The 25,208-nt window shown below is 36.9% G+C and overlaps 1 protein-coding gene across 1 annotated transcript in view; it reads left to right on the top strand.

The window, feature by feature from the left end:
• The window catches only part of LOC141403205 (uncharacterized), a 34,393-nt gene extending 15,472 nt beyond the window's left edge, over window positions 1-18,921 (top strand). Inside the window, exon 3 of the mRNA XM_073985386.1 lies at window positions 18,857-18,921. Within this exon, the coding sequence (XP_073841487.1) occupies window positions 18,857-18,921 (65 nt within the window). The remainder of the gene's footprint in view (window positions 1-18,856) is intronic.
• Window positions 18,922-25,208: the final 6,287 nt, after the last annotated feature.

Genomic DNA, 25,208 nt, shown 5'->3' with positions numbered 1-25,208 from the left:
ACTTTGACATTTTTATATGAAAATACCAACACCATCAAAATAACGATACAGATTCACATTGAAATAAAAAAACTACCCAAAAACGATAATGTCAGACTTTAGTTTAGTTCCGCAAGGTCTGATGTTTTCGGAAAATTTAATTTACAAATTAGTTAGTTTATGTTCCAAAAAAAAATCCTATAACAATTGGAAAATTTAAAAAAATTGCAAATATTTGACAAACTTCACAAAAATTTTATCAAGGAACGTTTGAAATTTTCATCACAAGTAGTGCCTCTAATTTTAATAAAAACGATATAATTTTATTGTGAGCAAGACCATGTTTTCTGACCTAATGACCCAAAAGCTCTAAAAAAATCCTACGCTGACCCACTTATATAGGTGGTTGGCATGATAACTATCGAAAGAAATTACCTCCAAAATTTGCTTCAGTTCTAAATGGACTATGACGGATCATTCGTTTAGGTACCTTCTCCGTAGAGTTCAACACTTTTGGGTTTTAATAAAATTTAGGGCTATTTCTCGGTTAGTGTTGAAATTTTTAGTTGTTGTAGCAGCTTATACATGTATGTGTGTGTCTTCATTTCGTTGATTCGGATTCCAAAGTGAGAGTGGAGTAAGGTGAGTCGGGTTGGCTGTGCAGTTAAAAAGATGTTGCATAGTATGTGGACCGGTGCCGCACAGTGTCACGACCGTGGCCAAAAATGGTCAAAGTCAAGTACTTCGGAATACAAATTTATTGATGACAATATAAAGTAAACCTTTCAATTTGAAGGAATTTTATTTATGGTATTGATTTGTCAAGTAGTTTTGTCCATGTGAAGGTTCAAATCCGAATAATTGTTGGAAATGTGTATTTTTGTCATTATTTTACTTAAATTAATAACTTGAATTATGCTCCAAAATTTTAATATTTAAAGTAATTTATCGTTCTAAAATAAATTTGTAAGATTGTTAGGATGTAGTAAACATAGATTTAATTTTGTTTGGGAGTAAATAGTGATCATATGGTGTTTACAGCTACCCAAGTCTGTGGTAGTTAGTAAATCGATTTTGTGAACCAAATTTTAAAAATAATGGAGTGGGAAAAAATTTTATAAAAGTGTATATCGATATTATTTGCTGTTTGAGTTGTGAAAAGTGAGTAGTTCAAACGTATAAAGGTTCCAGCTGCAGAGGATTGCAGATGAACATGTCATTTCTCTTTTTCAGCGACCACCTCAGTCAGAGGATACCCCCTTTTTTAACAAAGCGTTGTGCGGTGTTGGCTATAGCGCGAAAACGAATGAACCGATCATGATATATTTTTGTGGGCTTATTAAGAATTTTAAAAATATAAATTTAAAAAAAAAAATGGTGAACAGCGAAAGTCAAAATTTGATTTTTACAAAAAAAAAAAATCCGTTTATAACCACTAATCGGTCAAAAAATGTTTTTAAAGGAAATTTCTCATATATAAAGACAGAAGTTTGATATATTCAATATGCTCACAAACAATATGAAGACTAAACACTAAATTTCAGTCATTTCGGGTGGATATTAAGGCCACAACACTCAAAATACCGAAAATGAGGAGGCACGGTTCTATGGGGGCTATAGGAAGACGAGGCCCTATACCGACAGATTTCTGGTAGAACGTTATAAGCCCCCTAGCGAAGACTTAATACCAAATTTCAGCCATTTCGGTGCGATAATCAGAGCAAAACCTCCAAAATACCGAAAAATACCGAAAAAAACCGAAGGTACCGACCTATAAGGGCTATATGAAGGCGTGGACCTATGCAGACAAATTTCAAGTTGAAAGTACTATGCCTCCAACGAACACTAAATACCAAATTTCAGCAATGAGGCTAAAATCTTCAAAGTACCGATAATCGGGAGGTACCTTTGTATGGGGGCTATATCAAAACGTGGACCTACACCAACAATTCTCTGTTGGAATGTTTGATACCTTTGCCGAAGACTAACCACCAAATTTGAATACTTTCGTTTGGTCATTGTATCTAAAACTTTCAAAATACCGAAACTCGGGAGGTATGGTTCTATGGGGGCTATATAAAAACGTGGACCGACCATCCCAATTTTTTGTCCTGAAGATTGTAAGTCAATAATAGTTACGTGTGTCCGCAGGGGCATCCCTTAAAAAAAAAGGGATGCCGGGCTTAACGACCCTGCGGACCCTATGTGAATCCTTAGAGCGTCTGTTTCGGAGCGAGCGGCTCTAGGATCAGCGTCTGTACTCCCAGTTAGGGGCGGCTGTATTATACCTAAGGCGTCGGTTCCTCATGTCAGAGGCGGCCTTTTCGAACTACAATTGCCGGTCTGAAGGCAACAAGCTGGCAGCCCCAGCATCAGAATAGGATGCAATAGACCAATCACCTATTCATCTGAAAACTTCATGATTTACGAAACAGAAACAAATACAAATAATACTACGGATCAAAATCTGATGACAAAACCTGCTAAACGAAAAAGGACATGCTTTGCACATGCTTTGTTTGAGAAACAGATAGACAAATTTAACATCGACGTCATTGGGGTGAGTGAGATGAGATGGACGGACAGCAACCAAACAACTTCTGCAAATGGCAACTTAATCATCCACAGTGGTCACATGAATAGGCACGAAAAAGGTGTGGGAATAATAATAGCCAAACGAATGAAAAATGCCCTTATATCATGGTGTCCCGTTAATGACAGGATCATAACTGCCCGATTAAGTAGTGCTATTAAAAAAAACTTACATCACAATTATACAATGTCATGCGCCTACGGAGGAAGCCGATGATACCGATAAGGACGTGTTCTATGAGCAATTGACAAAAATATGCAACTCTACAGCCAGAAAAGACGTAATGGTATTAATGGGCGACTTCAATGCGAAAGTAGGGTGCGCGAACATGGGGCTGCACCACGTCATGGGTACACATAGGCTAGGTATCAGGAATAACAACGGCGAGCGTTTAGTGAATCTGTGCCAGACATTTGAGTTGATAATAGGTGGAACGATATTCCCACATAAGGATATACACAAGTACACCTGGACCTCCCCTAATGGAAAGACGAGAAACCAAATAGATCACATTTGTATAAGTAAAAGGTGGATGACAAGCCTGTTAGATGTGCGTACAAAGAGAGGCGCGGACATCGATAGCGACCACGAATTGCTCACTGCGAAAATACAAATTAAACTAAGAGCCCACAGGAACTCGCACAAAATCAAAAAAAAAACTAAACGATGGGACACTGGCAAACTCAAGTGGCCAGAAACATCAACGGAATTCAGCACAAAGATGAAAGAACGTATCCTAAATAACATACCAGAAACGTGGGAAGAAACCGGAGCTTTAGTAAACGAAATTACAAAGAAATGAACAGAAAGCGCGGGTGAACGAGGACAGTTCACAAAAACCTCAATACAACGCGATTGCTAAAGCTGTTAAGGGATCGGCAAGAAAAGACAAGAGAAAGTATATGGAAAATTTGGCAAAAGAAGCAGAAGCCGCTGCGGGTGCAAACAACACAAGAGAATTGCACCAACTTATAAATAAAATCAACAATAAAAAACAAAATACACATCAACCAGTGCGGGACAGAGATGGAACTCTACTGAGGGACTTACGAATACCGAAGATGCTGACGAACCCACTGCGTTTGAAAATGTTAATGACACAGAAAGAAGCGAGGAAGTCAATGCTGAAGCCCCGACCAAAGAGGAAGTAATGATAGCTATTGCTAAACTAAAGAAAAATAAAGCAGCCGGAGAGGACAACATACCCCCAGAACTACTCTTAGCGGACATTAAAGTGACCGCCAACATCATCTACTTCTACACCTCAAAATTTTGGAGCGAGGATTACGTGGACGCTGCATGGACAAAAGGAATAATTGTCAAAATCCCGAAAAAAGACGACCTTCGTTCTTGCGAAAACTGGAGAAGAATCACACTGCTAAACAGCGTATACAAAGTACTAGCAACAGTAATCCTGACGAGACTAGCTAACGTCGAAGACAAGCTTAGAGATGAACAGGCTGGTTTTCGTCCACACCGCAGCTGCCTAGACCAATCAAACACGTTAAGAGTAATTATCGAGCAGTCTGTGGAATGGCGGACACCCTTATACTTGCTCTTCGTCGACTTTAAAAAGGCCTTCGACACTATCAAAAGAGCAGCTATATGGAGATCGCTAGAAAAACGGGGTGTTCCGAACAAACTAATAACAATAATAAAGGCTATGTACTCCAACGCCGACTTACAAGTACTTCATAACGGGACACTAAGTATCCCATTCAAAACAAACGTTGGTGTACGTCAAGGTTGTCCGTTATCACCAGTACTTTTTGCAATAGTGTTGGATGACATAATGTTAAAGTTGTGCCGGAAGAGGCGAGGCATAACATGGGGTCTAAATAGGCAGCTCGAGGACCTAGCATATGCAGATGATATCTGTCTACTGTCACACAAGGCCTGCGACATGCAGGACAAAATAAATGATCTAATTCGACTAGCAAGAGAAGTTGGACTAGAAATCAACATTAAAAAAACGTATGCAATGGGACTTAACAACCGCAACGTAGATGCGATCAAAATTGACAATCAACCGATTCCTTACGTTGAATCATTCTGCTATTTAGGAAGCATTGTGAACATAGCTGGCAGTATCGATGAAGATGTCTCAAACAGACTTAATAAGGCAAGAAGCGCATTTGGTCGGCTGAGAAAAACGTGGAAAAACACACAGATAACAAGAGCTACGAAGTTGAGAATTTTCAAAGCTTGCGTAAAATCTACATTGTTATATGGCAGCGAAACTTGGTTCTATAACGAGCAAATTATACAGAGACTTCAGACTTTCATCAACAAATGTCTCCAAATCATATGTGGTATATTTTGGCCAAATACTATTTCTAATGAATGCTTATGGAAATAAGCCGATGAAACACCTATTGCAATGCAGATAAAAAGAAAGAAATGGAACTGGATTGGCCACACTTTGAGGAAGACGCATAATACAATCTCGAGAATGGCCCTAGATTGGAATCCGCAGGGCAGTAGAAGACCGGGTCGCCCAAAAATGTCCTGGAGAAGAACAGTACTCAAGGAATTGGCAAATATCGATAAATCATGGGATTATATAAAAACAATTGTGCATAATAGATCATTGTATAAATGTATTGTTGATGCCCTATGTTCCCACGAGGAATAAATAAAGGAAAAAAAATAGTTACGTGTACCAAAATTGATGCACCTATGACAACTCCTTCTATTTTTGGCCACAGTTAATTTGAACTCGCGGCACGCCTTCTGGGCAGATGTCCTGCCTGCCATCCATCTTCGTTCAAATCTAGGGGTTCTCTTTTTTTGTATCTCTGGACCTCCCTCTCCAGATCACGATAATCCTCCCTAACTTACCTGGTGGGCTCAGGCATATCGGTGGTGATTTGGATGGTCTTGCCTATAACATTCAAGCAAATATTGCATCGCATACCACTGACCGACCTATCGCGTTGTATGTGGTTAACACGGTTTCTTTATCCGCACCCCAAGTGCTGTCGGCTAGGGACTTGAGGATCTTGTTTCTGTTTCTTATCTTATCGCAGACAGCTGCAGCATGCTCTGACGACTTATATACGCTATCGAATGCGACCCTCAAATCAATCCCGCGTCGGTTCTATGTACCGGATTGACCCGAGAAAACATTTTCGAGGCCAGGGGCTGTCACCTCAGCAAATACGTGTTCGTGTTTGTCCTTAATAGCGTTTAGTCGTTGTGATCATTGACTACAACATTTTAATTTGTTTTAGCTAGGAGAAGCCTTTCTGAGATATGATCCGCGAAATGTCCCAGTAGTTAGGGCCACTCATTCACACACTTCTCACACTAAAGTTTTTTGCAGACTTTGTGGTCTTTGCTATAACGCTACAATTTTATTCTCCATACGTCTATCAATAATGGCATGAATGTTCCAAAAACCTAGGGTATTTTAGGGTATTAAGCTATCGGCAAAGTCAACTGAATCTTTTTTACTTGTTTCAACGGAATTAGCTGTGATTTTTTATTCCGAATTGGCTGTGGACGGGGAAGCTTTTTACCAAAAATTATGTTTGGCAATATTTTCTACCGTAAGCATCTGTAATTTGGTATTTCGAGTTCTTTATGAATAGAAAATCTAAAATTCAAGTCTTAAATAAAACACCAATCAAATTTTCGAATACTCAAATCTCGTTTAAGCAATTTTAGTGAAAATTGTGTTTTAGTTGAATTTTTATTATTTGTTTATCAAATTGCAAATTCATTCTCTTATTCGTAACGCAATATTTTGTTGGTATTCAAAATCGCTTTACAAACTAGTTACTATTATTTTAACCAGAACAAAAGGCATCCTCAAAACAAGTTTATTCATTCTTTCATATGAATCAACATACATGAATCAATATACATATATATGCATATACACATGTACATACAACCATGAGAGTTTTCATATTTAATGGTATCTACAAACATTTTTCAGATGCCAATTGTTCTGTGACAGCTTAAATATACATTGTTGTACAATTTCTGGCACACAAATTTACTCTTTGTTTTCATTGGTGAAAGCAATTTGTTGAAGTAGCACGAGGGCTGCACGATAACTATCTGGCCTAACAACGAAGAGCACACGTATAAATAAAGAATATACATGTGATCTATTGCAAATATATAGGGACGAAGATGGAATTTCCAATAAAAATGAGTACTCATGTATATTCTTCCTGATAATGTAATGCCAACTGTCTATCTCACTTAACTATATCGACGCCAAGGATTCGATTTTTGAAAATTTTTGGAAAAGTATACAATAGAAAAATAGATACATAGACAATTCTATGATTTACGAGGTTGATTAGGACAACTTTGCTCCCAATTGTAACTACGCTACTGTCGACTGGAAACATTTTCGTTTATCGTCTTGTACACTCGTGCATGCACGTTTGTATGTATATACGTAATTAATCCCAATACGTTCATGAACTCTAAACAAGAATTGCTATTGCTTCAGAAATCTGCATTGCATTAGTTTCATGATTCAACACACTGCTAACGACAATGTACAGTTTGTTCACTTACATCTGCTCTTAGGTCTATGACTATTGAAATTGTGAAACACATTTGTCGCCCTCCCAAACGTTATACATATTAAACAGTTATAAATACACATTCAATGCCATTCGTACAAATATTAATTGGAAGTTATGAATTTAAGCATTTACAAAAGTGCCGGTAAGTGTTTGTACGATATGGCAAAGAAGTGACATAATTGGAAATTGTGCCATTTTAATAACATTAATTTATAAACATGTACGTATATTTCAATAATTGAATTTAATGATAAGTATTATGTTCAATTATATTGCAATAAATAGTAATTAACTGTTTTGATTTTTAAATGGTTTTATTTAGCTCACCCCGTTTGTTTTATTTATTCTTGGTCAAATTTAGTAATTCAAATTTCACCCTCTTCCTGTCAACCGATTAATCTGAAATTTTGTATACACTTTGGATTTTGGTGACAATACAATTATGTTTATTCATTATCATTATAAATTCAAGATGGCCGCCGCTACAAAATGGCGGATAACGTAGGTTTTATCAATCCCATCAATATGGGTATCAAATGAAAGGGCTCAACAAGCAGAATACAATATACTATAAAAAATTGAAATCCAAGATGGCGGCCGCTACAAAATGGCGGATAACGTAGGTTTTATCAATCCCATCAATATGGGTATCAAATAAAAGGGCTTGACAAGAAGAATACAGTGCACTATACAACCTCAATATTTAAGATGGGCGCAGCCACTAAATGGCGTATAATTAAGATTTAAATTTAGAAATTGAATCTGTAATTTAGGTATCTGATTAATCCAGCCTGAATCCACCACCCAAGTCAAGATTTTTTATCGTGTTGAGGACTGTGTGGCGTTAGGGTGGCTAAAAATGATACGTCGTTAGCGGTACACCACCCTAGTTAAGGTGATAGGTTAAAACGCGCCGAGAACTGTATGGCATTAGGGTGGATAAAAATGATATGTCGTTAGCGTTTTCCCCTCAAGACTCAGGCACATCTTGTTGTACATAGCCTTACCCCTTTATTGGACCTCTGGGGGGTCGACCGTTTAAATGTCCATTACTCGTGGAAACAAAATGGTAAAAAATATATAGAAAATACAAACACAAATAAGACAGAAACTGCAACACAACGTAAACGAAGGCTTCAAAAAGCGAAAGAAAAGTATAAAGCAAAACGAGCTAAAGAAAGTGAAGGTGATAGAAATAGTCGATTACAGAAACGACGGGAACAATTAGTGTCAAAAACACCTGAGCAATATGAGGCCAGGTTAAAAAAGCAAGGTCAGCGATATACACAAATGACGGCGTCAGAAACGCCTGAAGAATATGAAGCCAGGTTAACAAAGCAACGTGAGCGATACACACAGATGATAACGTCAGAAACGCCTGAAGAATATGAAGCCAGGATAACAAAACAACGGGAGCGATACACACAGATGTGTGTTGCCTTTAATACTATCATGGGCTTCTACAATACATAAAATGCAGGCCAGCACTGTGGATCACGCAGTCGTATACTTAGGTGCGAAACTGTTTGAAGAAGGTCAAGCCTACGTGGCTCTTAGTAGAGTAAGATCTTTGCAGGGACTACGTATAGAGGAGTTGGAGTGCAATAAACTAACGGGCAAGAAACCTTGCAATAATGAAGCACTAAACGAATTAAACAGAATGCGAAATAAAAACTAAAAACTAGAAAATAAAAATAGGTAAAAAAACTATTTAAGTTAAACGGTTTTATGTTAAACATACATTGCAATGTTTAAGATAAATGTACTAAAAACCAAAAAATAATAAAATAGATACAGTCGTGGGAATTATAAACATATGCATAGACTAGACTAAAATAAAACCGTGGGGCACGTCAATTGTCTACAATCGTTGATTAAAATGTTTCTTTTGTAATGTTACACTATAATTAGGCAGTTGTTCAACCGACATCGATGGACGTGTGATATGTAGGGCTAGAATGTGGAAACAAGCTAGCAAGCTCGATTATAAGCGAGTTTTAGGATTTCATAGTGGTGAGCGAGTAGTACTTTGTCGATTAAAGAAAAACTACGAGCAGTGAAACGATTCCTCGCCAGCCAGCAGTGTGAATGTCCTACGATAAACTAGTTGAAACATCTCTTTTATTTACATGGAGTGTATAACTATTGGAATTTCCATGAGCAAGAAAATAGTAAGTAATTTCCTCACCGTCTGCGGGCCAACTGTCTAACGACGAATTAAACGATTCTTCTATCGCACATTAAGTCGATAATTTGTAGACAATTGACGTGCCCCACGGTTTTATTTTAGTCTAGTCTATGCATATGTTTATAATTCCCACGACTGTATCTATTTTATTATTTTTTGGTTTTTAGTACATTTATCTTAAACATTGCAATGTATGTTTAACATAAAACCGTTTAACTTAAAAAATTTTTTTACCTATTTTTATTCAAAATAGTCTGGCTTAATCCCATTGTTGTTGTTTTAATATTTAAAATATCTAATTTATTAGTGGAGAAGGTTTGGCATTGTTCACCAATGTTCCAATAGTAGTTAACTTTAGTCGAAGGAAGCAGTATAATTTGTAAAAAAATCGATGTCGGAATTTATGGCGTGTCAAATGAGAAAAAATAGTTATATTAAAAGCGAGTTTATGAAACCAAGGACTATTATTCACGTCTTAACTTAAGTTATAACAATTCCTCTACATTTGTAAGGGTTGACACTTATTTTGGTTATAATATTGGGCAAAATAGAAATATTTAATGTAGATGTATGGATTTCCTTAAAGTTTTAATTACTTTCCAAGCATATGCAAGAATAGCCACTAGTACAAAATTGAAGCCAAAAAGTTTAGACTTTTTGCGGAAATTTGCGGTTTTGGCAGTTATGACCAAAAGATTAACTCTGCTTTTAGTTGCTGAATTTATATTTTTTTAAATATTTGTAAGTAATTTTATTTCCTTTTCTTATGTGTATGTCCAATAAAATGTTTTTTGTGCTATTACCATGCAAAATTTGAAGGAAGGGGTTCCATGCGATGACGTGATTTCATGTCATCTTTTCATTGATACAAACGAAATCGTGAAAGATCCGATCTTTTCGTTAGCATTTGAACCAATGCAAATGAAGTCGTGAAAGATCCTATCTTTTCATCAACATTTGAACCCATTCCATCGATCCAATAGAAATTAATTTTGTGTTTTTATTTATAGACATTTTTCTTAATATATAACATAAATTATTTACAATAGGCTTGATCCTGTCGTAGACTCGAAATCACTACCAACGTTGTTAAAACTCTCCTCGTAATGTTAATGTCATTGCAAAGGGTTGGTGAAAATGACTTGCCAAAGTATTGGTGGAAATGTCATGCCAAAGTATTGGTGAAAATGACATGTTAAAGCATATAAAATTCATCGATGAAGATGAATTGATTTTCGAGATATACTCCACGGAAAACCCTTGATGTATCGTACATTTTGTACAATAGACATGTAATTTCATGCACTTCTAATCCGCACAATACTGCTCTCGTATTTTTTATACCCTCAGCATTAATGCTAACGAGGGTATATACACTTTCATACGGGCAAAATGTTCCTAGTCGAAATAACGGTTTTAGACACCAAGTATGTTTGGACGAAATGTGTTTCAGACAATTTGGAGTCGATTGAGCAATGTCCGTCCGTCTGTCTGGCTGGAGCGCACGATAACTCTCGAACGGATGAAACGATTCGGTTCAAATCGGAAAAGTTCAGTTTAGGGCCATCTCTCGAATCGCTTTGATTTTTGTTTAAGCAACTTGGATTCACCGCCCCCAATAAGACGGTCCAAGTTTCATCAAGGGCAAGTCCATACTTCCTGAGAAAATAGCCTGAAAGTTGCAAAAAAAACCCCTATGACACCGTGTGAGGTGGTTGGAACGCAAGATAACTCTCGAACGGATCTGCCGATTCGATCCAAAATTTGGCCTTAGTAATATTTTGTCGAAACATAGTTTAAGTTCGAAGATAAGCCATATCGGTCCACTCCTTCAGGTATCTCCCCCATAAAAGTTCACAAATGTTCGGACAAATTGTTCTGTAAGTTGTTCGGACTATATTTGTCCACTCCATCCGGTACCTCCCACACAAAATTTCACTTTAAGACCTGATATGGAATCACGTTGATTTTTGTTGAAGTAACTTGCATTCGCTGCCTCAATTACGATGGTAAAAGTTTTTTTCAGGGGCAAGTCCATACCTCTTGAGCAAATAGCCCAAGGGGTGTAAAAACCCCCTATGGCGCCATATGGAGTGGCTGGAGATCCATTCTTTTTAGTATCTCCTCCGCAAAACTTTTGATCTTTAATCCTAATCAACATTTTTGTCGGTTCAAACGCCCAAACGTTTTAAAACCCCCTAAATATATAGGTTTTTTTTTTTTTGAAAAAATGTTTCAATATACACATGCTGAGGGTATATCTCTGTCGGCAAAGCCGACTGATACTTTTTTACTTGTTTAATACAGAATAAGTTTAAAGCCGCAAGACCTTTATATTCATTAGAGAAATCAACGACCTTTTATTATTTGATAATGAAATGACATAAAGAAGTAATTTAGATTTTACTGGAAGTTTCTCTCAAAAAAATTATTCATACAAAAAAATTAAATATTTCTCAGACAACTTGTTAGTAAAGTTCATTTTCAGTATATAACCTTCTGAAAAATATAAGTTTTCATTTAAAATTTGTAAACATAAAAATTATTTTAGAGGAAACGCGTAATAATTTGTTAAAGAATCTCAAAAAAATGTAATGCTTACGTCCCTGCATTGGCTGGGCTTTGCTGTGATATTGCTGGATTCATTAAATTGGTTAACAATGTCAAAATTAATTACCTAATAAGGAAACAATAAAAACAAATAATATTTTATCCGACATGGCAGGCTCCGCCCGACTATAGGCTTTTCTTACTTGGTTGATGTAAGTATTTTGTTTGATAGCCTTTCAAAGATAACATTAAAATGCCACGTTTATCTGATAGAAATTAAAGTTAACTCGGTGATAAAAAATGAGAGATTATATTAAAAAATTTGAACCTCTTAAAGTTCTACGTGTCTAAAATATATTTCATTGAAATGTTTTTATTGTCCTTCCTAATGAAGAAAAAACAAATTGAATTGAAAATAAATTTCGTTTGTTTGACTAACTTTCTGACAAAAAGAAATGTACGTGCACAGATATTGCTGCAAGTAAGTGTCCACAAAATCCAATCTTTAACACAAAAGATAGGTCAGTTGGTCAAATTTGTTAAAATGGTTGTGGTTATTGTCTACGAACAAACGTTGATAATTAGTCGATATTCATTCATTCATCTTGTTACTCCTTTCCAATTTTCTTTAAGATAACTTATATTGAGAATAAAAAAAAATAAACACAAACATTTCAATTTATTATCTTAAATAAATTGCTAGTAATTTAATCTAACCAACTAGAACAATAGAAAAATTTATTTAAAAAGCTGTAAAAGTTTGTTTTTGAATAACAAAACTTTGTTAATTGTAGTCTATTCACTTTGGAGAATATTGAATAGCATTTTTTAAATGAGTCCTGCAATGGAGTGGTTCGAACACTGAATGAAATAAAAGAGAATACAGATAAAACGGCCAGCATTAACAAGGGGTTTTACATCGAGATTCATTCAGTCTTTGGTATGAACACAAGATTCATTTAAATATTTATCCTAACTTTACAGTAAGTTGCATTCAAAAATATATTTTATGAGACACCAGAAATCCCGGAGGAAATATTTTGTATTTATTTCAAGTAGATTGGGACAAAAGTCCACATAAATGCTTTCAGTGAATATAACTTTCAACACACACACACACTCAAATTAACTAATAAGGAAACATGCTTACCCCACAATTAGAGCGTTATATAGACATCCCCAAAGAGAATATTATGTATTTTATGCACATAACTTCTTGTGTTCTAAGAAATATGTACTCTAACCCACTATACTACTTATGTGTGTAGTAAGTAAGCACTTGGTGGCTCTTTTTGCTTTTTTTTACATAATTCTTTCCAGACAAGACTACAAATTAACATAGGCTAAAAAGATGAATGAATATGATAATGAAGGAAATTTGACGACGAAATTAGATGCCATTTGTTCGGCATTACCCTCTAAAAGGAGAACACTGTGGGTGCGGTCAAGTGCACGAAGACGCTGAAGCTATTATAGCAACTGACTACTGTATAATTACTTTGGATTTTCAAATAGCAGTTGTTCCCTAAACAAAGTAATAACAACATCACCTATTGGGCAAATTCATTATAGGAAGAAAGCGGAAAAAATAATTTGGTACGTTCCTGCCATGGACCATGAACATAAAGTCTTCATGAAGTCTTAAACTAAAAGATTCAAATTTACAAACAATTCGCGCGGAAACCGTTGTATCTAGGAGCAATTACAAACCATTGGTCTATTTTGACAAATGTTTATCTTCAGAGAAAACATATTTTAGCCATATACCTTAAATCAGGCGGTACCGATTGGGGTTTGGTGCGTACTGTTATATGGGTTATACCAGAACTAAGTCCAAATTCTAGCTAGAGGGAAATTCAGAACTTATGTAGAAAGAAATTCGACGTAGAATTTTATGCTGATCAAAAATATATACTGTATATATACTTCCATTCCCTGGGTGATGTAGGGGATGGAAGATACCAAGCAACGGTCCTGACCGGTTTTAACATGGCAAAGCCCAGGATTTATCTTGGTCCCTCTTTCATCCCAAGTGGACACTGACCTCCCCGTGGTGTTACCTGGGGATCTGCCTTTAACACCCGTTAAAGGTAGTGAGCTAACATGTGCCGCGCGTTCACCCATAAGAACGTTAAAAACTTGGGTTTGGGCGTCGGGTTAGTAACCCTCCCCTAGAAAAAACAGCCTACTATGAAAAAACGAAAGAAAAGAAAAACAAACCCCGCAAACGTTTTAAGGATCATGATCTTCGAATCTGCACCTGGAATGTTCGCACTCTTTATAGAGAAGGTGCAGTCTTCGCATTGGCGGACGTACTTGAAAAGTACAAGACCGATATTACTGCCATACAGGAAATACGATGGACTGGGAAAGGCGTCACAACAACACCTAAAGGTGACGCACTGTATTATAGCTGCCATGACGTAAAGCATGAGTTTGGTTGTGGATTCGTAGTTAGTCGGAGACTAAAACATCTGGTATCCAGCTTCACACCAGTGAATGAAAGACTTGCTGCAATTCGAATAAAAGCTAAATTCTTCAACATCAGCTTTATCTGCGCTCATGCTCCCAATGAAGGAAAGGACGAACAGACCAAAGATATATTTTACGAGCGCTTAGAAGAAACATATGACCGTTGCCCTGCCCATGACATTAAAATCATTCTAGGCGATTTTAATGCCAAAATTGGAAAGCAGAATATCTTTGGCCCAACAGTCGGGAAATTCAGTCTCCACAGTGAAACATCTGACAATGGTATGAGGCTGATAGACTTTGCAGCTGCAAAAAACATTGTAGTTAGCAGTACCAGATTTAATCATCTCGATATTCATAAGGGAACCTGGCTGTCTCCAGATCAGAAAACAAGAAATCAAATTGATCATGTTGTGATAGATCGAAGACATTCATCGAGCGTGTTGGATGTACGATCGTTCCGAGGCGCAAACATTGATTCGGACCACTACCCTGTTGCAGCAAAGGTACGCACCCGCTTAAACGTAGCAAACAAAGTACGAACAGACACAACACGAAAGTTAGACATCGGTAAGCTGCAATCACAACAGATAGCCACATCATATTCCACTCAACTAGCCCAATTGCTTAATCAAAGCACTCCTCATCCCGATAACATATCAGCGCAATGGCAAAGCATTGCCCACTTCATGCAAACAGCCGCAAAATCCATACTTGGATACCAGAGACCTCCACCAAGGAATCAATGGTATGATGAGGATATATTTTACGAGCGCTTAGAAGAAACATATGACCGTTGCCTTGCCCATGACATTAAAATCATTCTAGGCGATTTTAATGCCAAAATTGGAAAGCAGAATATCTTTGGCCCAATAGTCGGGAAATTCAGTCTCCACAGTGAAACATCTGACAATGGTATGAGGCTGATAGACTTTGCAGCTGCAAAAAACATTGTAGTTAGCAGTACCAGATTTAATCATCTCGATATTCATAAGGGAACCTGGCTGTCTCCAGATCAGAAAACAAGAAATCAAATTGATCATGTTGTGATAGATCGAAGACATTCATCGAGCGTGTTGGATGTACGATCGTTCCGAGGCGCAAACATTGATTCGGACCACTACCTTGTTGCGGCAAAGGTACGCACCCGCTTAAACGTGGCAAACAAAGTACGAACAGACACAACACGAAAGTTAGACATCGGTAAGCTGCAATCACAACAGATAGTCACAGCATATTCTACTCAACTAGCCCAATTGCTTAATCAAAGCACTGCTCCTCCCGATAACATATCAGCGCAATGGCAAAGCATTGCCCACTCCATGCAAACAGCCGCAAAATCCATACTTGGATACCAGAGACCTACACCAAGGAATCCATGGTATGATCAGGAGTGTCGTGCTGCCACCGAAGAGAAAAATGCGGCATATAGGGCTACTTTACAATCCGTAGCAACGCGTAGCGCACGAGAGAGATACAGGGAGAAAAGGAGAGAGGAGAAACGTCTTTTCCGCAGGAAAAAGAGAGAGATGGAAAAGCGGGAGTGTGAAAAAATCGAGATGTACAGGAGACAGAATGAAGTCCGAAAATTCTACCAAAGAGTCAAACATCAAACTGATGGCTTTGGTACAGGAACATCGTCCTGTAGAGACCAGCAAGGTAATTTGGTAACTGATACAGATAGTGTACTCAGGATATGGAAAGAACATTTTTCATATCTGTTGGTATCCAATAGCAGCGAAGACGACGAAGATACCACAGTCCCAATCCCAGAAGATGGTATTGAATGTATACCGCCCAGCCAAGATGAGGTAAAGACAGCAATAAATCGGCTGAAGAATAATAAGGCAGCAGGGGCCGATGGCTTACCAGCCGAGCTGTTCAAAACCGGAGGCGACACGCTGATAAGGTGTATTCATCAGCTAGTTAGCACCATTTGGCAGGAAGAACGAGTACCCGACGATTGGAACCTGAGTATCCTGTGCCCCGTCCACAAGAAGGGAGATAAGACTGTATGCTCTAACTATAGGGGCATAAGTCTACTCCCTATCGGCTACAAGATCGTGGCAGGGATATTGTGCGAACGACTAAAGCCTATGGTCAACGAGATAATCGGACCATACCAATGAGGCTTTAGACCTGGCAAGTCCACCATTGACCAGATATTTACCCTGCGGCAAATCCTGGAGAAGACCCAAGAGATGCAGATCGACACCTACCACCTTTTTGTCGATTATAAAGCAGCCTTCGACAGCCCGCTGCGTTCAAAGGTATTCCAAGCCATGTATGAATTTGGTATCCCCGCAAAGCTCATCCGGCTTTGTAAAATGACTTTAACTGACACGAGGTCCTCAGTCCACCATTGACCAGATATTTACCCTGCGGCAAATCCTGGAGAAGACCCAAGAGATGCAGATCGACACCTACCACCTTTTTGTCGATTATAAAGCAGCCTTCGACAGCCCGCTGCGTTCAAAGGTATTCCAAGCCATGTATGAATTTGGTATCCCCGCAAAGCTCATCCGGCTTTGTAAAATGACTTTAACTGACACGAGGTCCTCAGTTAAAATAGGAAAGAACCTCTCCGAAGAGTTTGGTACCAAAAGAGGTTTCAGACAAGGAGACAGCCTTTCGTGTGACCTCTTCAACATCCTGCTAGAAAAGGTTATACGAGAGGCAAACGTCAAAAGAAGTGGCACAATCTACACCAATAGCCACATGCTACTTGCTTACCTTTATAAAGGTCGAATGAGAATCTGCTAAAGTGGGTCTGGCGGTAAACGGTGGGAAGACCAAGTTGATGGTGTCGACGCGTAATGCATCCATTGAGCTCGGACCGACAGTGGATGTTGGTTCCTATAATATTGAGGTAGTAAAAGACTTCGTCTACCTCTGCACCTCCGTAAACACAACAAACGACATCAGTTGTGAAATAAAAAGAAGAATTGTATTGACCAACAGATGCTACTTTGGTTTAAGTAAGCAGTTTAAAAACAAAGCCACATCTCGTCAAACAAAAATAACGCTCTACAAAACACTGATACTACCCGTGCTGATGTATGGCTCCGAAGCCTGGGTACTTGCGCAAACAGACATGGCAGTGCTTGGTGTGTTTGAGAGAAAAATTCTTCGAAAGATCTACGGACCAATCTGCGTTGACGGTGAATATCGACGTCGCATGAACCACGAGCTGTATCTGCTATACAACGACATCAATATAGTTAAACGTATCGAGATGCAGCGATTGCGTTGGCTAGGCCATATCATAAGAATGAGCGATGATGAACCCGCTAAAAAGGCGTATGAATACATGCCACATGGCGGTGCACGCAGAATCGGCAGGCTTAAGCTTCGATGGAGCATACAAGTGGATGAAGAAATGAAAAGGCGTGGTATTCCAAAAAGTCAAGCGAAAAACAGAGAGGAATGGAGATCTTTTCTTAGTTCGGTCTATGGAACAAATGTTCTGTAATGGGTCAACTAAGTAAGTAAGTAAGAAAAATACACCTCAGTAATGATGGTGACATTTTCAGAGTATTTCAGCCATGAAAAACTTCCCTACATGAGTTGTCTTAGGAAACGACGTTTGGACTCGGCGACGACAGTAGGTCCCTTATCAACGAGCTAGTATGAATCGGGGTGCACTCATTCATTAAGAGAAGGCTCCCTGTCCCTTCTGGGATGTTTGTGGAACAATTATGTATACCATTATACATTTCTAATTAAAGTTCCAAAATTGGAAAATTGATATTGGTAGGCCCTTCTGATATCAGGTTCCTTTTGAATATCAGGTTCCTTTTTGGAATACACCTAATATAAATAAATATATAAGCCACTGCAAATATACCCAATTATAATGCAATTTACCATATCTTACCAAAGCAAGTTAAATAAAACACTGTAAAAAGAAATATGCCAACAAACTACGGAATACGTAATAAAGGAATACATAAAGAAAACAAAAACAAAGCCCCTGGGTGTTAATAAGGCCTACAACGAGATGGGGGATAAAAAAACAAGCAACTCATCTTAACTGCCTCACTTAATTAACGGTAATTCGTACAAATTGTCTTGAAAATAAAAAGTAATAAATATTAAAGAGGGCACAGGTTTTGTAACTTTAGTACCTTCACCATAATTTTTTCTAATATTTGGAGTGGTCGTCAATTTATTTATGACATAATTTTGCTAGAGAAATAATATAGAAATAAAATATTTATTGCAATGCAAATTTCGTGGAACATTTAATCAGTCATAAGTTGAGGATATTTGGCTGTCGACAAAGCATATTAATTATTTTTACTGGTTTTATTTCATCCGTAATGTATTGTTACGGAATTAGGGTTTAACTAATATCCGTGTAGACGTTGTTTTATTCCACGATACGATTTGTACCAAATAAAACAGACTTCGTTTTTGATTACGATTCTACAATGCTTTGTTGACGTTATTCATCTCAGTTATTCACGCGAGATTTTATTTCTCAAGTAAATATTTATATATTTATTTTATCTTTATTAATAGAAGACAAATTGGAAGAAGATAAATTGGAAGAAGATAAATTGGAAGAAGATAAATTGGAAGAATAAGCAACTTAGGCCATCAGCTGTCTAGTAACTAATAAGAACACAGCATTACTCTATTCAGATTACTTTTGTACTCTTTAGATTACACTGGCGGTTATAGTTCGCGATATGATTTATAACTGCTAACCCACACGCTACACACTGGTTTTTATACCCGCTTGCGTATGCATTGACTGTTCCAACCCCCTTCATTTGAACATTGTGGAACATCTGGGAGGATCCATATGCATATACACACATACTAGTATACAACCAGACGAACTAATGTAAACAACGCATCAATGGCCAGCGCTAACAAATACGAGTGAGCACGAGGGGTTACAATGACATAACAATGTGGAAGCAATTGACCGAAACCTCTTCAAATTAACTTCAATTTACCAGTCACATTCGTGACAGTACCATTCACATAATTCTATCTATGTATGATATTCAATCCGATGGAAAAACGTAAGGGCCCTTAATATTATTTTAACATAAATATCTTAAATAAAAACTCTTAAATGAATAGGCGATAAAAGCATTGTTGAAACGAAACTTGAATTGCTGATTGTATTTATTATGGTTGGCACGTAAAAGCCACAACGTCCTATAAGCCATATCATATTGGAACATACAAAACGCAAATATATTTGTAAAAATCTGTACATTTATACAAACTTTTTAAACACGAATCATGGCATATGGTAAATGTTATTTCAGGAAGTTCGCAGATTCTGCAACGTTTTTCATTTGCTTGACATTACCTCCTCATTATATTCAATGTAAAGTAAATGCGAGTTTTGCTGGTGTCATAATGAAAAAAACAAGTAAAAAAGCGTTAAGTTCGGCCGGGCCGAACTTTGCATACCCTCCACCATAAAATATTCTGAACTAAAATGGAATAATTAGTTTTCATTCCTGTCCCCAACTTTAAGTGGGTACGTTAAAATGTCAGATAATGTACATAAAATGTTTCATTTGGTAAGCCATTTTTATGGTGCCTATATCTAACTATGTATGTTGACAATTTTTGGTGTGCTAGAAATTGGGAGGTACCGCTATATAGGGGTTATAATAAAACATGGACCTATGTTCACAGTTTTTGATGGGAGCCTTTAATGTCAAATAACTCCTAATTCGGTTAAAAGAGTTAGCTAGAATCCTCAATATACCGAAAATCGGCACACAACCTGGGAACTTCAAATGTCATTAACAGCTAGTTCGGAGGTATGTGGGTTATACGAAAATATGAACTTAAATGAACAATTTTTGTTGGCTTTTAAATTTCAAATTACAGAAAGTTCGTCCAAAAATAAATCTAAGGTACGGAAAATCGGGAGGTTTGTTTTGGGGCTATACCAAAACATGAACCTACGTTCGGTTAAACATTTTAAGTAAAATCATCAAAGTACCGAAAATCGGGAAGTATCGTTATATTGGGGCTATCTTGAAAATTGTTGATGCAGATGTGTGGTGACCACTACAACCTTCAAATGTCAAATTACAGTTAGTTCGGTTAAAAATTGTAGCTAAAATTGCCAATTACCGAAAATTGGGAGGTACCGTTATATGGGAGCTATATCCGAACATGGACCTATGTTGACAATTTTTTATGGAGAGGTGTTGTGACCACTAAGAACTTCAAATGTCAAATTATTGCTAGTTCGGTTTAATATTGTAGCTAAAATTATCAAATTACTGAAAATCGGGAGGTACTTTTATATGTGAGCTTTATCAATACATCGACCTTTCTTGACAATTTTTGGTAGAGAGGTGTGATGACCACTAAGAATTTCAAATGTCAAATGTTCAAATTGCAGATAATTCGGTTAAAACTTGTAGGTAAAATTCTCAAAATACCGAAAATCCGTTATATGGGGATACCGAAATCCGTTATAACGAGGTACCGTTATATGGGGCTATTCCAAAACATGGACCTACGTTCACAATTATTTCGAATATAAGTTTTTTGGTCACTAGGAACCCTAAATATCAAATTATAGCTAATTCGGTCTACAAATGTGAATTTAAACGTCAAAATACCTGAAATCGGTCGGTAACGTTATATGGGGGCTATTCCAAAACATGGAACTATGTCCACTAGTTATATAAGTTTATCAAGAACCCTAAATGTCAAATTATAGCTACATCGGTCTGAAAATGTAGCTAAAAACGTCAAAATACCGCAAATCGGGTTGTATCGTTATATGGGGGCTATACCAAAACGTGGACCTATGTCCACAACTATTGTTATATAAATTTACTGACACTTAAGAACCCTAAATGTCAAATAATAGCTACATCGATCTGAAAATGTACCTAAAAACGTGAAAATACCGTAAATCGGGGGTATATAGCTAAATCGGTCTGAAAATTTAGCTAAAAACGGCAAAGTACCATAAATCGGGGGGTACCGTTATATGGGAGCTATACCAAAACGTGGACCTATGTCCACAACTTTTGTTATATAAGTTTATTGGCCCTTAAGAACCCTAAATGTCAAATTATAGCTACATCGGTATGAAAATGTAGCTAAAAACGTCAAAATACCGTAAATCGGGGATACCGTTATATGGGGGCTATACCAAAACTTGGACCGATATAGCCCATCATCGAACTTGACCAGCCTGAAAACAAAAGACGCATTTTCCCAAAATTTCAGACAATTTAGGTGGAGAGGTGTGGTGACCACTAAGAACTTCAAATGTCAAATGTTCAAATTACAGCTAATTCGGTTAAAACTTGTAGGTAAAAATCTCAAAATACCGAAAATCAGGAGAAACCGTTATATGGAGCTATACCAAAACATGTATGTACCTATGTTTATAATTTTTTCGAATATAAGTTTTTTGGTCACTAAAAACCCTAAATATCAAATTATAGCTCATTCGGTCTAGAAATGCGACATAAATCTTCAAAATACCTGAAATCGGTCGGTAACGTTATATAGGGGCTATTCCAAAACATTGATCTACGCCCACTAGTTTTGTTATATAAGTTTATTGACACTTAAGAACCCTGAATGTCAATTTATAGCTAAATCGGTCTGAAAATGTAGCTAAAAACGTCAAAATACCGTGAATCGGGGGTACCGTTATATAGGGGCTATACCAAAACGTAGACCTATGTCCACAACTTTTGTTATATAACTTTATTGACACTTAAGAACCCTAAATGTCACAATATAGATAAAACGGTCTGAAAATGTAGCTAAAAACGTCAAAATACCGTAAATCGGGAGGTACCGTTATCTGGGGGCTATACCAAAACGTGGACCTATGTCCACAACTTTTGTTATATAAGTTTATTGACACTTAAGAACCCTAAATGTCATACTATAGCTAAATCGGTCTGAAAATGTAGCTAAAAACGTCAAAATACCGTAAATCGGGGGGTACAGTTATATGGGGGCTATACCAAAACGTGGACCTATGTCCACAACTTTCGTTATATAAGTTTATTGACACTTAAGAACCCTAAATGCCAAATTATAGCTAAATCCGTCTGAAAATGTAGCTAAAAACGTCAAAACACCGTAAATCGGGGGGTACCGTTATATGGGGGCTATACCAAAACGTGGACCTATGTCCACAACTTTTGTTATATAGGTTTATTGACACTTAAGAACCCTAAATGTCAAATTATAGTTAAATCGGTCTGAAAATGTACCTAAAAACGGCAAAATACCGTAAATCGGGGGGTACCGTTATATGGGGGCTATACCAAAACGTGGACCGATATAGCCCATCATCGAACTTCTATCTCCATTTTTGTGGATGCTAGAGTGATTACCACAGACGGACGGACGTGCACAGATCGACACAGAATTTTAGCCTGATCAAGAATACTTTATAGGGTCGCAAATGAGTATTTCAATGCGTTACAAACGGAAAAACAAACTTAATATACCCTCCATACTATGGTGGAGGGTATAAAAACAAAAAGGCACAAATGATCAATACTTTGTATTTTTTCCTTTTTGAGTTGAGCTTATGAGCCTACTTATTTTTTCTCATGAAAAACGCATTGGCTCTTGTAAGTTTATAAAAGTTATTTTCTCTCACTGAGACTTTTTGAAGAGTGCTCACTCAGCCTTTAATAGTTAAAAACCTTATTTCTCCTTCACACAAATTTCCCTTGCTAATGAACTATTAATTGAAGTGGAATAAAGTGAACACGAAATACCAACTTAACACGAAGGAAAAAAACAATGAAAAACATTGCTAAGGAAAACTTAAGTTCATATAGTAGAAACAATAGGAAAAAGTTTGATTGGTATCAAGGCGAATTGAATAAGGTGATCGACGAGATAAAGCGATTTTGAGATGTGTGTCCCGTCCGTCCGCCCGTCCATTAAAAATTGTACGCACGCTACAGGCCGCAATTATGGACCAATCTTCAGGTCGGTATCAGACCAGAATAGACCCCCATAGTTTTTAGTGATGATCCTGAAATATTTAGTGGATGAAATGGACCAAAAACAAAATTTTTATCCTATTTTGTTGCGGCTCTGTAGGCCACAATAATAGTCCGATATGGGGACTATTGGGATTTACAATAAGGAAGATGCTTGCAATTTCAAATGATGATCAGATAATATTTAGCGGCTTAAATGGACCAAAACGTTTGTGTGAAAATTGCTAAAATTTTTAATATACATCTTATATGTTCATTTTTGGAAGATACATTGCGCCCCCGTAAGTCAAATTCGGAAGACGAATTTTTAACCTTTCCTTGGTATCAATTATGCTGATGTACATGGCCAGATAACAGAGTTATTGCCTAGTATATGGAGGAATTTCACCGTATGAATTGTGTATAGTGTAACCATAATCACGCTAGGGGTTGCAGTTATAGCTCAAAACTGATAAAATTTTGCAATTTTTAAATTTTTGTAAGAGTTTTAGTCAAGGAAGTTGCCAATAAATTTGGGCAATGATCAGATAGTATTTTGCGGGCGAAATTGACCATAACTTATGTGGAAAAAATATCCTAATTTAATTTTTGGAAGATATTTTCATTTCTGGGGGACATATCGTCGGTGTCATGCTTCAGTGTTCCATACGCCATTTTCGACTTTTTGAGATACATGTGGTTTCTAGGGTTTTCTGGTATGCTCTTTCTGAATTTCCAGTCGACTTTCTCCTATCTGCTCTAGTTTCCGAGATATCCACACCTCGACGTAAAAGCATAAACTTTTTTCAGTTATGAAATTAATATCTTAAAAACTTAGAAGTTTAAAAACACATTTCAAAAATCAGAATTTTAATTTTCGATTTAGAAGTATTTAATTTATTGAGGCAAATATGGAAAATGTTTTTGTCACTTTGTTCCATGTGATTTACAATATTTCACATTTGTGTCATAAGTTCGGATATGGAATAAATCGACAAAAATTGTTTTTTTAAAAAATCTCTATAACTTTTATATTCCAATACATATTCCTCTAAATTTTTGCAAATATGTTCTATATACTATTATTAATATTTCAAGTCAAAAATATAAATATTTGCTTTAGTCAGCTCCACACAGTTGTGACACAAAACATTAAAATGCGAATATCTCAAAACTGGCAAATGGCGAATGGAACACTTAAGCATGACACCGACGATATGCCGTCGTATTACGAATACGAAACTTGAAAACCAATCTTTGACCACACCCTTGATGCAAATTACATCAATGTAGCGGCTAGATAACGGACCTTTATTGTTTTGTTTGTTTTTTTTTTTTTTGTTTTGTTATTTGTAAGGAAATACGTTTACCTTGCATGTTAGAAAATGTCGCAATCATAAAAGTCATGATAGGAAATTGCCAGTTTTTAAATGGAGGTAAATTACAATGATGTACGGGGCCTTGAAGTTTTTGTGCCGCTTTGGGCAAAGTAATATAATCGGGTATGTTCTGAGACACACTTCACCTCTCACTTCACGCCTCAAGAATTTTGTCCACCCCCATTTACTCCTATTTTATGCGAATTTCTTTGAATTTCATTATCGTTGAAATTGCAAGTTCAAATTGCTGTGCGACATCGAACGTGTTTAATAGCTTTTTAGCATTTTGCAAATGTCCTGGTATATGGAGGTGTTTGTGATATATTAATGCATGGCAGATAACAATGACGGCATAGTCTGTGATATTTTCAAAAAACCAATAAATATCTGTGGTTGAAAAAAAAATATGGGAAAAAGAGAAAATGTATGGGACATGCGTTGCACAGTGGTTCCGCTTGTATGGGAAGGTGCGACATAAATATTTATAATCGTCGGATCAATCTGATTTTTTCAGTATATGCTAAAAATAAGTAA

The sequence above is a fragment of the Musca autumnalis genome, unplaced genomic scaffold (genome assembly GCF_047663935.1).
Source record: "Musca autumnalis isolate F117 unplaced genomic scaffold, ASM4766393v1 scaffold_4, whole genome shotgun sequence".
In the NCBI taxonomy this organism is placed as follows: domain Eukaryota; kingdom Metazoa; phylum Arthropoda; class Insecta; order Diptera; family Muscidae; genus Musca; species Musca autumnalis.
This window is presented reverse-complemented; position numbering and strand designations above follow the sequence as displayed.